The sequence below is a fragment of the Esox lucius genome, chromosome 16, assembly GCF_011004845.1.
Source record: "Esox lucius isolate fEsoLuc1 chromosome 16, fEsoLuc1.pri, whole genome shotgun sequence".
Lineage (NCBI taxonomy): Eukaryota > Metazoa > Chordata > Actinopteri > Esociformes > Esocidae > Esox > Esox lucius.
Window position 1 is genome coordinate 13,843,128 of NC_047584.1, and position 16,698 is coordinate 13,859,825.

Sequence of the window (16,698 nt, forward strand, 5' to 3'; positions counted from 1 at the left end):
AATGGAAAATCCCCAGTATATATTGTCCAAACGGTCTCGCCCGGTTTACCATAGTTTCACTTTTCATTTCGCCCCACATGATTTCGCGGAACTTGAAATAGGTTTCCAGTGATCTTCCCCTGATTGTAGTGCACATCATACCCGAGTAAGTTTTTCTTCAATATCAATAATTACTTGTATATTATTCAAGTTTTACAGATGGTATCATAACTCGTAATATCTTTCACAGATAATGAGTAACTCCGACGACAGTCTGATTGCGAATGGAAAGGTAAGCCAAAACAAGCAGTCGTTAGCGAAATTGTCAGTTCACTCTCACAGTTTCTATTACGCTAACGCAGTTTCTCAAGCCTGATCCTGGGGGACTGCAAGGGGTGTTCGTTTTTTGCACTAGCCCTCACACCTGATTCAAATGTTTCCCTACCACTTACTTGATCGACGTAAACAACCTACCGTGAAACAAAAACGTGCACCCCTTTGGGTCCTCAGGATTGAGAAACACTGATTCTAACGAAATTGAATCCCATTTGTAGATGGATCATGGCGATGAAGAACAGACACTGTCTGAAGCAAAGGAAGAGCTGGAGCAATGGAAGGTAAGTAGTATAGCAAGTTGGCATATAACCAACTTTATTTATCTAGATAATAGTATTTATATATAGTATTTCTTTACTATTATATTTCAGATGAAACTTGAAAAGGCAGAGGATGAAAAATCCAGGCTGCAGTTGGCAAAACTCAGCGCAGAAGATGAAAAGAAAGCAGCTCAAAAAGATATGCTCGTACTTCAACAGCAGGGGGAGCAGCGTATGGAGGAGTTCACTGAAACCCTCAAAGGAATAAAGGTAGACTCACTTCATCGACGGCCATTTTATTTTTACTACAATAGGATTAATAAGGTGAATATAATCTAGGGTGGATAATAAAAAATATTTTGTATGCTGTTACTACATGCATAGCATTTTCTGGTACATAGGGGGAAATCTTGAGACTTAAGAAAGGTAATGAGGACCTGATGAAGAAACTGGTGGAAAGCCAGGCTCTGCTACAAGCTAAGAGGGCAGAGTCTCTTCAACTTCAGCAGAGGTTTAAGGTAAGACCCCTCAATATTTGTCCCATCTGAGACCAACTTGACCAATGTGCTGTAACAGACTGCTTTCACGTGCATATGAAGTGCTATTATAGAACTAAATAGAAAATATTACTCAGACTGAGCTCCTCTGGACAGATCCATGCCCAGATCCCTGAGAAAAAGCTGAAGTTTACCAATAAGATTGAGAAAGAGGACAGTGATAATGGTGATGAGCACATCAAGGGGGTTTTCACCATTACCCAGCGACCAACAGTAATCCTGAAGGGAGGGCAGGCTCTCATCACCTTTGAAGAGGAGACAGGTACTGAAAACACAACGGGTTGATGTACTGTTGCCCTTTTTGTCCATATTCATTTACAATTGAATCATACATTTTTTTTTATGTGTTATTGACATTCCTAATTTCTCTCAGTGGCTGCCCACATCCTGAAGATGGCCAAATGTACTGTGTCCTGTGACAAAGACAAGGTGGACGTGAAGCCCAAATTCCTTACACTGGATCCTTCTGTCAAGTTTGAGGTACACCATTTCACACACTTTATCAATCAAGTACCTTGAAGACATTCAAGACAATCTTCTCCAATGATGATTTAGTTTACTGGATGAAGTCTGTGTATACGTGAAAACAATGAGTAAAAATAACCAATATAGGTGTAAGATGGTGTGTTATTTGACCATAACACAACTAATTAATGTACTAATTGCTAATGTTAGCAATGATACATTTGTCTTAAAAACACAATCTACTAATTTGTTTCTCATTTAAAACATCCAAACAAACATCCAAAAAAACTAACAAACAATAAAATTAACACACTTACCAAGATGAGATGACTGTGCCATTCATAATTTACCTTTGACAAGCAAATTATATTCCTTTGCAAAAATGCAAACATTAACACGTTTGCCAGAAGAAATAAGAATTCATGCTTTCTCACCTTTCTACAAAATCTGGTTGTTCTATGAAGTACACAACCATTTGTTGCACTAACAGCGAAGTAACCATGTTTAAAAAGAGTAGGCGTTATACATTTGATTGCTTGCGACAGATGTCAACAATTCATTCCCATAGTCACAATTTTAAGTAAGCATGACTCAAATCAATTGCCATTTTAACTAGCAATATCTAAAAACACTGCAAATATATAGTCTAGTCTATCACACCACTGACAAAAACAAGAACAATAAGGAACGCAACATTTGTTGTAGTAAATGTTCTGACAGTATTTGAATAACAACAAAGGAACTGCATTTGCATTTGTAAAATACATTGTACAGTAGACAGCTTGCCACAGATTTCAATAGTTAATTTCATAGGCATAGTTTTAATAAACAAGGGTTTATCATTTGCCAGTATAACAACAATAACTAGTATGTAAAAAGTGTAGGTAATACATTTTACAGTAGTTTCCATAAACCATTGTGTTGGTTATTGTGAGTAGTTTCCATAAACCATTGTGTTGGTTATTGTGAGTAGTTTCCATAAACCATTGTGTTGGTTATTGTGAATAGTTTACATAAACCATTGTGTTGGTTATTGTGAATAGTTTACATAAACCATTGTGTTGGTTATTGTGAATAGTTAACATAAACCTTTGTGTTGGTTATTCTGAAGTTTGCTAGCTATCTAGCAGTATCCTGTCTAGGATAATGTTTATAGAAACTGCAGAGTGAAGGGGGAGTGGCTACAGCAGAGCAGGAAGTGTAGCCTTTTAGGAGGAAAACCTTTGACACAATGGATATTTATCAATTTATCAGCTAATAGGAACATACCTGAAAGAACTCCAATAGTGCTATCAATCAAGAATAACTGCAGCTAAATATAAAATATACTTGTGGCTTGATTTTGAAACAAAAACATGACTTAATTTTTTTTCCTTTTTAGATCTCACTTGTCCTTCAATACCCAAATTGATATAATACTGTGGGAAACCGAGCTCCTTCTGGCCTATCATGTGTGAAACACTGCTCTAGAATTCTATCTTACATCTAAATCACAACTACATTAATGACTACATTTTCCATGCCTTCTGGAATGTTACAAAATCCAAAGCATATGAACAGAAATAGAAAACAGACTATTAGAAACTGTGGAATTGGAATACATTTCCTTTAATCTGTATATTTGTATACTTCAAGACATGGCTTTAAGTAGAAAGACAGAAAAAAACAAAGCACATTGAAATATGGGGTGCAATCATGCAAATATTGAAAACAACAAAAGGCTTAAACTGAGAAAACTATACTATCAAATGAGAATAAATAAAAAGACTAAACAAAACTTTCAACAATTTCGATAAGTATGTGAGTCTCAGCAGGTGTGAAAAAAAATAATCTTTGGTTAATTTGCCTGTACTGGTGCATTTCTGTTTGTGGAGAAATGTGTCCATATCTTTTTATGAATTGTCTTGTGTGTTTAATTAGGTTTACATATATATTACATTTCCTTTACTTTTACCTTGTCATCATCGTCCCCCGATTTTGGGATTTAAGGGCCTTCCTCATTCCTGCAACTCCCAGAGTACTGGGGACAGTCAGAATTATGGACGTGAACTCCGTAATCCTTATACACTCTACGGTCTTCTACTTTGTTGATCTCAAAAACGTCCAAAATGTCATGAGGAGTCACTAGAGAGCGAGGAGGCAAGGCAACCATAATCAATGACTAAACCCCTAAACCTGGGCTGTCTGTGAGACAAGCAAGCAGGATTCGAACCTTGGTCCCGCAATGAGAATATAGTCAATGAACTGCTGTTCCATTACCAAGCTGACTCTTAACAAGGTATGTGACTGTTGCTACACAGGTTCATCTTGACGTCTCCACAAAGGCTGTCAACTTCTCCAATATCCCGCCTTCCATGCAAGAGGAGCGGATGAAAGATCGTCTGGAGATCAGCTTCTCCAAGCCCAGCCGAGGCGGGGGCGAGTTGGAGAGGGTCGACTATGACATGGACACTGGGAGAGGACAAATTACCTTCCTCAACACAGGAGGTAGGTATATCAATTCTGTTAAGTGTGTGTGTGTGAACATTCTGTTTCTGGTATTGTGGGTATCCCCAAAATTAACACACGACCCAATTTTTATAATAGTAAAATAATGCAACTGCTGAAAGTACCAAGGGTCATACTTAAATATTTCTCAAGCTATCCGTTTAAAATAAGGCAACCCCAGATGCAGGGGTCCTTGTTTGGGAAATTTGTATTTTTTGGGAAAATTGAATATTTTTATCACAAAAGACTTCTGTTCATAACCTTTCTGTGTCGGCCTACTTCTTTAGTTGCTGAGAGTGTTGCTTTGAAAGGGAAGTTCTGTGTGGATGTTGACCGCGAGGTGAATGTCAACGTTAGCCTCGTTTACAGTTACAAGCTGAAGAAGTTTCAGGTAACGACAAGTTATCTTCACTGATCTTTCTTCTGTCATTTCTTTGCATTCTGTATGTCAGTAGATCTTTTGTTTTCCTGAACACCTACAACATGCCGATAAATTGTGTGGTAGTCTCCTGTAACGTGGGTCTCTTTTTCCCCAGACGTTCTGTGGCATTCCGAGACGCAGCATAATTCTGAACGACATAGAAGACGTCCAGGATGAGGAGGACCTTCAGGACCACCTAGAGATTCACTTCCAGAAACCCAGTAACTATGGCGGCGAGGTGGAGTGCATTAAATACATCTCCAGGGGCAAGAAGATTAAAGCATTCTTCAGCGAGGACACTGCTGAGATGGAGGCATAACATAACCTTAACATCCAAGTGAATATGCATGAGATTAATGTCTCATCAGTGCTGGGACATTGATCATCCTTTCCCATTAAACTGTATCCCCACTGACACAGAGCACATTGTGATGGCCGATATCTTGATGAAGATATTATTGTTGGACTGTCTGTCTACGCTCTCTCACTCAGGGAGAGCTGGGTCGAACTAGCGTGAGTGCAGTGTCATTTGGTTACATTGCTCTTATGTCAAATAATAATGTATTTGATAAGCCTTTATTAAATAATTATTATCTACGTCTTTAACGAATATTCTGTTACAGCGAAAACAACATTGGAGAACCTCAATTGATTGTGGTACAGGCCATATACATTTTTGGGGATATATGTCAGTTGTGGCTTAACATTTGACCTTTTTGACATCCCCAAAGCTGGCTTGTGCTTTTAGTCCATGATCCATCCATGGAAATGTTAGAGAAGGTAAACTTTAAAACCCACAAATGACATTTATCACATTTTACATGATATTTAATTGGGGTTTGCCAATATTGTGTTTTGCTTGTGACAGAACAGTAATTTTACACAATCATTATTTCAAGTTCTATTAAATTAGCTTATTGTGGTGATAGCATTATAACTGATTTAGAAGTCTTCAAGTTTAACAAGGACATGATAATGCATTTTGCAGTGGCATAAGTTTAGATTAAAATATTAGAATGATCAAATGCATCCAAAACTAGAAGGATGCAAATTTAATTGTTTGAATCTCATTATGTTATTGTTGTTTTCTGTGTCAGGGATCTTTGTGGTAATTATTCAGTCTTTAAATATATCTGAATAACACCATTATTTCTTTACCCCAGCCCATCCCAATAAATATACAGAAAATCAATATCGGATGCTATTGTTTTAATTCAATTGAAAGACCTGTGTCCTTTCGCCTACACTGGTTGTACATAAACATAGGGTTAATTTTCTGACTGAATACACAGCATTAGAATATTGGTTACATCCATAACACACAAGCTGTAATACTGAATATAAGGAATGCTGAAGGACACTAGATGGCAGTGCTGTGTAATTATCTTAACCAAGGTAGCCCACAAGGCTTTTCGATTTTATCGGTCTATAACATAATGTGGAGAAAGTTAAGGGTTGGAATACTTTCGGAAGACACTGTACCATGACTATGAGCTGTTCATAGGCACAGCTGGAATGGGGATAATCAGTGACGCAAATTATTACTCTCCAGCTAAATTATAATCCAAATGGCACATTTATTCCGATATACACCGATCAGCCATAACATGACCACTGACAGGCAAAGTGAATAACACTGATAATCTCGTTTTTGTGGCACACAGTGGGTGGGATATATTAGGTAGCACGTGAACATTCTGTCCTCAAAGTTGAAGTGTTAGAAGCAGGAAAAATGGGCAAATGTAAGGATCTCAGGGACTTTGACAAATTGTGATGGCTAGACTGGGTCAGAGCATCTCCAAAACTGTAGTGCTGGTGGGGTGTTCCCGGTCTGCAGTGGTCTGCAGAAGGCTGGCCTGTGGTCCGATCCAACAAGACGAGGTAGTGTAGCTCAAATTGCTGAAAAGGTTAATGCTGGAATTGATAGAAAGGTGTCAGAACACAGTGCTTCACAGTTTGTTGCGTTTGGGGCTGCGTAGCCGCAGACTAGTCAGGGTCCCCATGCTGACCCCTGTCCACTGCCGAAGCACCTAGAATGGGCACATGAACAACATAACTGGATCACAGAGCAATAGAAGAAGGTGGCCTTGTCTGATTAATCACTTTTTCTTTTACATCACGTGGATGGCCGGGTGCGTGTGCGTCGCTTACCTGGAGATCACATGGCACCAGGATGCACTATGGGAAGAAGGCAAGCCGGCAGAGGCAGTGTGATGCTTTGGGCAATGTTCTGCTGGGAAACCTTGGGTCCTACCATTCATGTAGATGTTACTTTAACATGTACCACCTACCTGAGCATTGTTGCAGACCATGTGCACCCTTTCATGGCAATGGTATTCCCTGATGGCATTGGCCTCTTTCAGCAGGATAATGCACCCTGCCACAAAGCAAAAATGGTTCAGGAATGATTTGAGGAACAACGAGTTCAAGGTGTTGGACTTGGCCTCCAAATTCCCCAGATCTCAATCCAATTGAGCATCTGTGGGATGTTTTGGACAAACAGGTCCGATCCATGGAGGCCCCACCTCGCAACTTACAGGACTTAAAGGATCTACTGCTAACGTCTTGGTGCCAGATACCACAGCACACCTTCAGAGGTTTAGAGGAGTCCATGCCTCCAGGGTCAGGGCTGTTTTGGCGGCAAAAGCGGAACCTACACAATATGCAGGTGCTCATAATTTTATGGCTGATTGATGTAGTGCACTTCTTGGAGCCCAGGTCAAAACAGTGAAACAGTGTGCTATACAGAGAACATGGTGTCCACAGACTCATTAATCACACTGTGGCCTTTAAAGGTTTGTTTCATAATTGAAAATCCCTAAAACTGCAGTAAGTGCTTCCAATCACAGCAACCATGTCTTAATCCAGGACGTATGGCTCTTCAGAATATTTACTGATTTACCCTTACTAAAAAGCAATAACCAAAATGATGATTAAAGTAGTTAAGCAGCCAGTCAAGGTCTGTACATCAGAATCTAGCCAGAGACAGACTGGATCTTACTTTGGACTACTGCGAAACAGAGCCTTTATATTGAACATTGTATACAGTTGTGGTGAAATGTATTGGCATCTGTGCACCTTAAATTATTCCCTATTTCTTTGCAAATTGATATAACATCTTTGAGGTAAATATTTTACTAGCTTATGGGTGTTGATGATTTTTCCATTTGTCTTCATTGACATTTTTTTTATGTGAAGTTAAAGTTTATACAATTTCAGCCAGTAGTTTTGAAAGTGGTGCTCATGAGCCACCCACTGGTAACCTTGTCCCCAGATTGAAAAGCAGTGGGTGGAAAAGACTAGCTAACTGGACAGTTCTCTTAATGATAGATTGAGACAGAGAAAGAACATCTCTCACCTTCACAAAGCTCAAGATGACATCCATCCTTTTGTAGTAGAACAGCCCTTTTCACCCATTCCTTCTTCATATTCTGTCTTGTTTCTGTCTGTCACATTGTCAACAGAAGTACTGATCCCAATGACATAACTATAGTCAGTGCTGTGATGGCAAAATAATTGGTGATTAAGCTCTGTTCACTGGTTGTGGGAAAAGAAAAAAGATTAAGTCCTCTATACTTTCACTGCATTTCTTCGACACAACAGTGAGGTCAACTGCATTGTATTGCGTTTACTTCAAGACTACTTCACTGGCTACATTATGTAAATGTATGCACTCCCTGCTGTACATCACTATGGATAACAGCATCTGCTAAATAATTAAAATGTCAAATGTAGGTATATGAATAAACAGATAGAAAGCTCTAACAAACAAGCAGACATATTACAACAGTAATAAAAACTGGTGTCTGACAAATGTAATCTGTGTTAATCTATCTAGCACAGCTATTTGTCTTTTGAAATATGCTATACCAAATGTACATATGTGATTGTTGGGGTATTCTAAACACAGGCATGTTTTATACTTAACTGTAGAGTGACAGCAAAGTTCCATAAACAAGTGTTTTAACCAGGTTTAATACCTTGTCTTTCTCTTTATATATATCAATTTCAATATCTCAGCTCACTGAATATAGTTCATAATTGGAAGAGGAATAGCAATGAATATGTACAACTTGTCTAAGTTCATAAATTCCTTGAAGTAAATTCCTTGAAGTATCTGTCTACTGTATGCATGCAACTCTCGAGCTTGTGCGATCATCATCTGGTTATATTGTTCTCCCTGTATCAATGTAAATTGATGGAACTTTGTGAAACAACAATTTTCTATGTGTTTAACAAATAGTCTGGCACAGCAAAAACAATATTGGAGTACCTCAATCGATTGTGGTACATACCACATACATTTTATGTAATGTCTGTTGCTGGCAGTGGCATTTCTAGAAAACTTTACATGGGATGGTAGGAGGGTGGCAAGTTGAAATTTAAAGGTGGCATATCATTCTATTGTTGGTTATGTCCACTTTAATTTATACAAATCCAGGGGCTAAAAATTGAGAATGTAATGTCTTGCTAATAAATATCTAACAGGTTCTACATTTTGATGTTTATGTATTCAGTTTGGTAGGAGTCTTTCGAGTGTGCAAAATCTCAGTGAGTGTTGGGAGTTCCCCAAAGTATCATATAAGCAAATTGAGGGGAAAGTTGCAGTATTTTACTTTGACACATCCATCCATCCATCCATCCATCATCTTCCGCTTATCCGGGGCCGGGTCGCGGGGGCAGCAGTCTAAGCAGGGATGCCCAGACTTCCCTCTCCCCAGACACTTCCTCTAGCTCTTCCGGGGGGACACCGAGGCGTTCCCAGGCCAGCCGGGAGACATAGTCCCTCCAGCGTGTCCTAGGTCTTCCCCGGGGTCTCCTCCCAGTGGGACGGGCCCGGAACACCTTCCCAGGAAGGCGTTCCGGAGGCATCCGAAACAGATGCCCAAGCCACGTCAGCTGACCCCTCTCGATGTGGAGGAGCAGCGGCTCTACTCTGAGCTCCTCTCGGGTGACCAAGCTTCTCACCCTATCTCTAAGGGATCGCCCGGCCACCCTGCGGAGAAAGCTCATTTCGGCCGCCTGTATCCGGGATCTTGCTCATGACCATAGGTGAGAGTAGGAACGTAGATTGACTTCACCACGACAGACCGATACATCGACCGCATTACTGCAGAAGCTGCACCGATCCGTCTGTCAATCTCCCGTTCCATCCTTCCCTCACTCGTGAACAAGACCCCTAGATACTTAAACTCCTCCACTTGAGGCAGGCACTCTCCACCAACCTGAAGCGGGCAAGCCACCCTTTTCCGACTTTGACACATTGTTTATATTATTCTGCCAAGTGCAGAAGCATAAATCAACGAATGCCTTATATTGCTTGAAATACACAAACACTAAATATAGGCTACTGAGTTTATAGATAGAGTAGCAATTGAATATAGTAACAACATTTAAATTGCATCTGTTGATCACATATGATCAAATATCACATTCTACGCCGTGTTTCCACCGCAGGAACTATACCCAGGAACTAGGAACCTTTCTAGGAACTCGCTGCGTTTCCACCGCAGGAACCAGGGTCTAGAACCAGGAACTAGGAACCTTTCCAGGAACTCGCTGCGTTTCCACCGCAGAGACCAGGGTCTAGAACCAGGAACTACATTTTACCCCCAAAACAGTCCCTGCTCGGGAGGTAGGACTCTCCCAGAGTACCGGACGTTTTGGGATGAGGCTTGCAATGCTCAACATTTAATCCAAGAAGTAATCTTAAATTTTTTCCAAAGTATCTGTAATCCGATTACAATATTTTTGTTGGTAACGTAACGGATTGCGGTTGCTGTTTTCTTGTAATCTGTTACATATTACTTGTAATGGGTTACTCACCAACACTGGTGACAACCTACCTACAGTCCCGATTCTTTTTTAAATACACATATATGACAAAACCAAAGGCTGTGCAATGTGTTAGTTGTCCCTCAGAAGATTATTAACAGTGATTTGAAGCATCTAGGCCTTGTGATCAGGGAGCTACTGAATTTACAAGCAATTATGTCATGTGAGCATTTAAAAAGAAAATTGGGTAAGCAATATATGGAGCGAAACATTAAACCAGTGGCTGATAATTATCATATAACATGTATATGATATTTACCACCAGGCCAGCTGACAGTCTTGCCTGGGCCCGGGACGAGATCATCTTAGATGGGGCCCCCCCGCGCCAAGATCTCTCCTTTTCCCTTTAGTTTCCTCTACTCTACTCTTCCTCTCCTCTCCTCACATCTCTCTCTGCAAAAGACAAGTGACAGCCATTGACAATAATGGTTAACATTAACAAACTACACATAAGCTGTTGCCAAATACACTCTTCATATGTATTGGAATTCTGACACTAGCAGGAAATAAATGAATATTTACCATTGTATTTTAGGCTTCTGCTGGTGTGACATTTTTAGATTTGAACTCCAAATGCCATGCACCAAACTTTCCTTGTGGCAAAATCATCTATGATGTCTTTAGAAAAGTCCAGTTTCTTGGCAAATTGACAATCTATGGAGAGCATTGCCAAACCGTTGAGCCTCTCCTGGGACATGTTAGAATGCAAGTGGTTTTTTATTATGTTCATTTTACTGAAGGCCCGCTCACCTCGAGCCACAGTCACAGGCAGAGACAGGAAAATACGCAGCAGGACACACAGGTCTCCATAAATGCTCTGTAGTCCCATTGTGTATATTGACATTAAGTAGGTCAGGAGGTCCAAGACCGTCTTCAAAAGTTGCACAATATATTTTCTTTAAGTGCTGAATTTGGTCTTCAAGGGACTCTGTTAGGTAATTCTTATATTTCTCAGAGAGCTTTGAGCATGATGCACTGATGCTGTCCTGTGGCATATCTCTGAATTTCCACAGGACACAGAACTCGTCACATCTCTGTTGCATTGATGAGAACCGTACATGTAGTTGAGATTATGCTGTCCATTGCAACATGAAACACTATCTCTGAATAGGGTCTCTGGGCTTTGCTCCTCTGTCCCTTGCTTTTCTGACTTAAATAAATCAAATAAAAGCTTCCTCTTTTTCCATCTCATTTCTAATTGGGATTTGATGCCCATGGAGATGGCAACAGCAGTTGCTTCTATCAGAAAACTGTCCCATGATGCACGCGTGCAGGCAATCTCCTCCTCCAGTTTCTTTATTTTGACAGCTTGCACATCAAGTGAGATGGTTGAGTACTGGCTGGTAAGGTTTCTATCCTCTATGCATTGTAACACCTTGACCCAAAAGGTGAGGAGCAAAACTTCATTGAAGAACTGAAAGTTCAGCTTTGGCTTCACTGGTGAGGTTACCTGTAGTGTTAACCGTATCTAATGCCTGGATCACACCGGGCAAATGTTTTGCCACTGGGCGCACTGCCTCTATCCACGCATTCCATCGAGTGTCAGACAAGCTGTGCAGAGAACATCCCAAAACTCTTTGTTAGATTTCCCATCGGTGAGGGCTGCCACTGAATAGTTTGTACAGGTGATTGATGAAGCCGAAGAATGTCTATTTCTGGGCAGGCCCGGGCTGCATGGACACCAACTAGGTTTAACGTGTGAGATGCACATGGTGAGTATGTGGCCAAGGGATATTTATTCAGTATGGGAGCTTGCACTCCTCTCACTTTTCCTGCCATGTTAGCTCCATTATCATAGCACTGACCCCTGCAATCAGCTATATCTATTCCATGTTCACCTAGTGATTGTTCCACCAATGTGGTGATTTCCTCTCCTGAAAAGTCCTTAAATTCAAGGAAAAGTTCATTTATTTCCCACCCACCCTCAGGGGATGTTTGACTGACATACCTCAGCAACAGTACATTTTGCTCCAAGTTTGACACATCTGGCGTTGCATCACACATTATGGAATAGAATGTTTCTTGCCTTTCCCTCAAAATAGTATTTAGACACGCTGAGCACAAAGTTCAATAAATTCATTTTGGCTGTCAGGTGAAAGGTAATGAGCTTGGAGTCTCTTTTCCTGTTGCCGTTGCTCTCTAAGGTTTTGTAAATGGTAATTTAGGATACTGTCATACTTTGCCAACAGCTCAATTTTGCTAAGAAAATGTCTGGTGTATTTGTGCTGCCCCTGAATGGCAGATTCCTGAAGGCTTTGTACAGCGTTACATCCAGCAGCCGCTTCAGTAGTGCTTAGTTTTTTCCCGATTTCTGTCGCCATCAATTTTTGTTGTTGGCTGTCAATTCCAGAAGTCTGTTGGACAGAATGTTGTAGGTTCTTCCATATCCAATAACAATGTTTGTGTGCACGGATTCTTTCTTATTCTGGAAATCTGTCATAAAGCTTTCTGTATTTTATATTCAATATTTTCATCCCATCTGTGGAGTTTAGTGCACCAGTTGACTTTTTCTCTACTTCAAAGGAGAACATCATGCATGGTAGGCAAAATAAGGCCTTTTTTGAGGTGCTATATATGTCAAATAGTTTGGGAATTCTCTGCCCTCTGCATCTGCAGGCAATTCCTTTGCCCTCTCTGAGAAAGGCATTCGTTTTGCCATCACTTGTACGAGGTTCACTCTATCAGAGTCGGCCATTCTAGTTGGCCATAATACAGGATCGCTGAAATTAAGTGTATGATCAGTCTCTGATCCATCCTGCTCAGACTCTCTGATGGGGCAGCAGGCCCCTCCCACTCCACTGTGACTCTCTCTCTCTTCTCTCTCACCAGTAGCCTGACTCTGTCTCTCCGTTGCGGGGCAGCGGGCCCCTCCCGCATCAGACTGTCTGTCACCTAACTGCAGCTGGATCTCTCCTCTCTGTCTCATCCTCTCTGACTGTTTCTATCAAACATAATGTGTGGTGTCAGGCTTTTATACAAGCTAATGGACATTATCATTAGTACTGGCCTGTTAGGTTACGTTACAAGGCTGGTAAACATTGGCTGCACCGTTTCTTACCTAGCTCTGCGTTGACTTTACTAGTTCCAGCTTCACCGTCACCGCCTTTTTTAAAATATTTGTTTAGAAAATCTCTAAGGCCTCTATTTTCTTCTTGTCTTCTTCTCTTTTCTTTCTTTTTCTGAGCATCGGACTTACTGACCGGACATTTTGAGCGTACTGAACTTCAAATTAAATGACAACATCAAATTTTGGTCAGTGGCCAAACCATTTTTGTGTTGGGGGTGGGGTGTTCTTGACCACTATTTCAAGGAAGATTAGGAAGAAAACAAATAAAAACATTTATGTACCTCAAATACTACATAACTTTTCCACAAATAGGCCTATTTTCAAAAAAAAAAAAAAAAAAAAGATTCCATAATCTAATGAGGGCCCAGTTCTGGGTCCACCCCCACTCTGGGCCTGGGACAACAGACCCGTTTGTGGGGGGAGAGCAATATAACCAGATGATGCTGAACTTGTGCTAGCTCAACCCTGTTCTCTCTAAGTGAGGGAGTTGCATGCACAGAGACAGTCCATCATTTAATTCAAGAGATTTATGAATTTAGACAAATGGTTGCTTTTAGCTGAAAAAGATCAGACTGAATGTATTCCAAAAAATGTATTCCTGTTTCAGCCATGACTAATTGACCTTGAAAGTTTTGATGTAGCGATTCATGCTAAAATCCTATCCAAAAACAATTGCGTCACTGGCCTTATAGCTCTTCCAAAATAAATAAAATGACTCCATTCCTATAAGTTTAATAGTAAATGTGATTCTGTCTCTTCAACGTCAAATACTGTGATGCTCCATCCAGCCTCCACCCTGTACAACATCTATGAGAGCAGCCTGCCCTCATAGACCAGATGTAAATCTGGGACAATGAAATTAGTATGACCCTAACCATAACATTATTGCCTCCACTCATGGCTAGCTCGTGAAAGTAATACATCATCTCCTTGTGAGAGAAGAACACTTTTGCGGCCACATAACTTTTCTAAGTAGACTTGTGTACAAATGAACCAGGCGGTTAGCTGACTAGTTAGCTACAACAAGCAGCTGGGGCAGTTTCCATAAATCAATGGTATCAAAAGAAAAAAGAGAATTAGTTTACCTCAACCTCATAAACATTTTCAAAGAGAAAAAGTCTGTATCACCAAACAACATAAAACATTATTTTCTAACGTGAAAGACTGTCCGCTTTGGACAGTCTTTCAAATAAATAAAAGATATGAATAAAAAAAGTCAAATGACAGCATAACCTGTTTTTGGTTTCTTGTTAATGACAAAACCCACAGGAATACAGTTGAAGGTTTTTAGTTTGTTCATTTTATGATATTTACACAAATATGATTGTTAAATAAATAAGGCCTTTTGTGGCCATTCCATTACTTTAAAGAAAGGCCATTCTGGAGTCTAAAGGGTTAACCTAGCATAATATAACATATTAGATGAAGTGCCTCAGAAAATTTTACAGAATGTTACTTCCTGCCATGAGGCCAAATTGGCAGAGGGATGGAAGGTGCGGCATCACTTCTTTATTGTCTGCATCTTCTGGTTTAAAAGTAGTGCACTATATATGAAATAGGGTGCCAATTGGAACATACACATTATGTGTTGGCTTATCAGACACTTATTGTATGTGACTGCTCCATCTCATTAGTTGGGGCCTGGATGTTAGGCTTGCAGGCTCCAGAGCTGATTTTGGAATAACAGTGACTTCACCGCGTGGGCTGCCCCCGGCTGGCTGGGAGGCCATGGGCCTCATTAAAGGAAACTTTTGAAGCGTAAATCAAGATTTGAAAAATATGGGACCCAAACTTTTTGGGGTGGGGTTATTCGAATTATGTTACATATCTGTGTTATGCTAAACGGAATGCCATTCGCGGATGTGTTGCAGGGATGATTAGAACCTGAAACCTGGTGATGTAGCTAGTCTCAAGCCACAGCCACCTCAAAGTGCAGCTCTCAGTGCAATCATGTGGCTACATTTCACAAGTGGATAATCTGTTTTTCAATTAATTGCCCGTTCCCTAAATGCTTTCAGAAACATTATACCTAACATGATTAAAAAGTGTGTAACTGTGTCTCTAAAAGATGGGGGTATAGTCGTTAATATTACATTTTGACGACAGTTGCTATGATATTGTCTTGATTCATGAGAAATGGCAGATGTCTGTCACATGAATGTATGAAGCGAATGAAAGCACTGGACTCTGTCTGACTTATTCCATTATATGCCTAATTTCAATGGTTGCCCTCGCTTTGTCATCTGCTAATGAGTTATTTCTGGTGTGCAGGGGAAAAAGAGCATATCTCTGCTCTGATATGTCGTTTAGACTTCTCCCTACCAGGAAGGAACAGGTTGTCATGAAGATCTTGAACATCTGCGCTGTGCCACCACTCTGTCATTTCCATTTCTTGGAGATTTCAGCACTGAATTTCCCTTCCCCTGTCATACCAAAGTGCTGAGATCTTCTGCTGTCTTCAAAATTAGGTATAAACGTTAGGAAAAGTCTGTGAGGTGTGAGTCATTGAAATGCAAGGTTTATCTGTGCTCACCATATTTCTGACGTAAATATTTATAGATAATATTTATAAATATACACAAGTCACTACACTTCATTTAACGGCGCGAACATGCATTATTCATATAGCAATACTGGATCACATACAAGCTCATTCATATTTCATATATGCAGTCCGTTGTGTTAATGCAAACATACCCACCTGCACACAGCTGTACTGGACCCAGTTAAACTGGACGTTGGAGAAGACAGCCAGGGCTGTATAATTATGCATTTGTATTCTGAACACAAACATATGGCACGGATGCAAATGAATTGCTGCGATAATTGCATTATATCAAACACACACACACACACACGTGTACACACTTTCTCCAGCTATGGTGAATGCAGACACATTTATCTGTATTAAATCTCTCCTGTACTTTGTCAGATTTAACATTTTAGGGCTGTCTGATAAGGCTAATAGTTTGCATATGGAGGTAGTCAGTAGTCTCCTGCACTGCTTCCTGTGTTCTCCCCCACCACACCCCCACCGCCACTTCTCCCCTCCTCCGATTTCCTTCTTCAACACTAATGACTACCAAATGGTACCACTGACATCCCCTTGTACAAAATAGTAAAGGAAAAAAGGTGCCGGTGTTAGAGTATGCCTGTATTTTTGTCTCTCTTTTCAGGAATCATGCATAGTTCAAGGAAAGGGATTTGAATGCCTCTGGTTTATAACGGTGCTGACTAAATTAATACATTGGAATCAGATGTAGGCTCTCAACGCCTGACATCTGGAAACCA

The 16,698-nt window shown here is 40.4% G+C and overlaps 1 protein-coding gene across 1 annotated transcript; it reads left to right on the forward strand.

Annotated features, from left to right (window-relative positions):
- Nucleotides 1-9: 9 nt before the first annotated feature.
- nmi (N-myc (and STAT) interactor) lies at nt 10-5,697 on the forward strand. The gene is made up of 10 exons (XM_010879930.4): nt 10-145; nt 230-271; nt 534-596; nt 687-845; nt 977-1,093; nt 1,229-1,394; nt 1,506-1,612; nt 3,898-4,084; nt 4,372-4,475; nt 4,621-5,697. The coding sequence occupies exons 2-10, from the start codon at nt 233-235 to the stop codon at nt 4,822-4,824; spliced, it is 1,146 nt and encodes a 381-aa protein (XP_010878232.2). The 5' UTR covers nt 10-145; nt 230-232; the 3' UTR covers nt 4,825-5,697.
- Nucleotides 5,698-16,698: the final 11,001 nt, after the last annotated feature.

Excerpts from the sequence above, each read along its gene's own strand:
- nmi (XM_010879930.4), top strand. The coding sequence starts at position 233 with ATGAGTAACTCCGACGACAGTCTGATTGCGAATGGAAAG. Across the intron at positions 846-976 it reads AAACCCTCAAAGGAATAAAG|GGGGAAATCTTGAGACTTAA; the intron begins GTAGACTCACTT and ends TCTGGTACATAG. Across the intron at positions 4,085-4,371 it reads TACCTTCCTCAACACAGGAG|TTGCTGAGAGTGTTGCTTTG; the intron begins GTAGGTATATCA and ends CTACTTCTTTAG.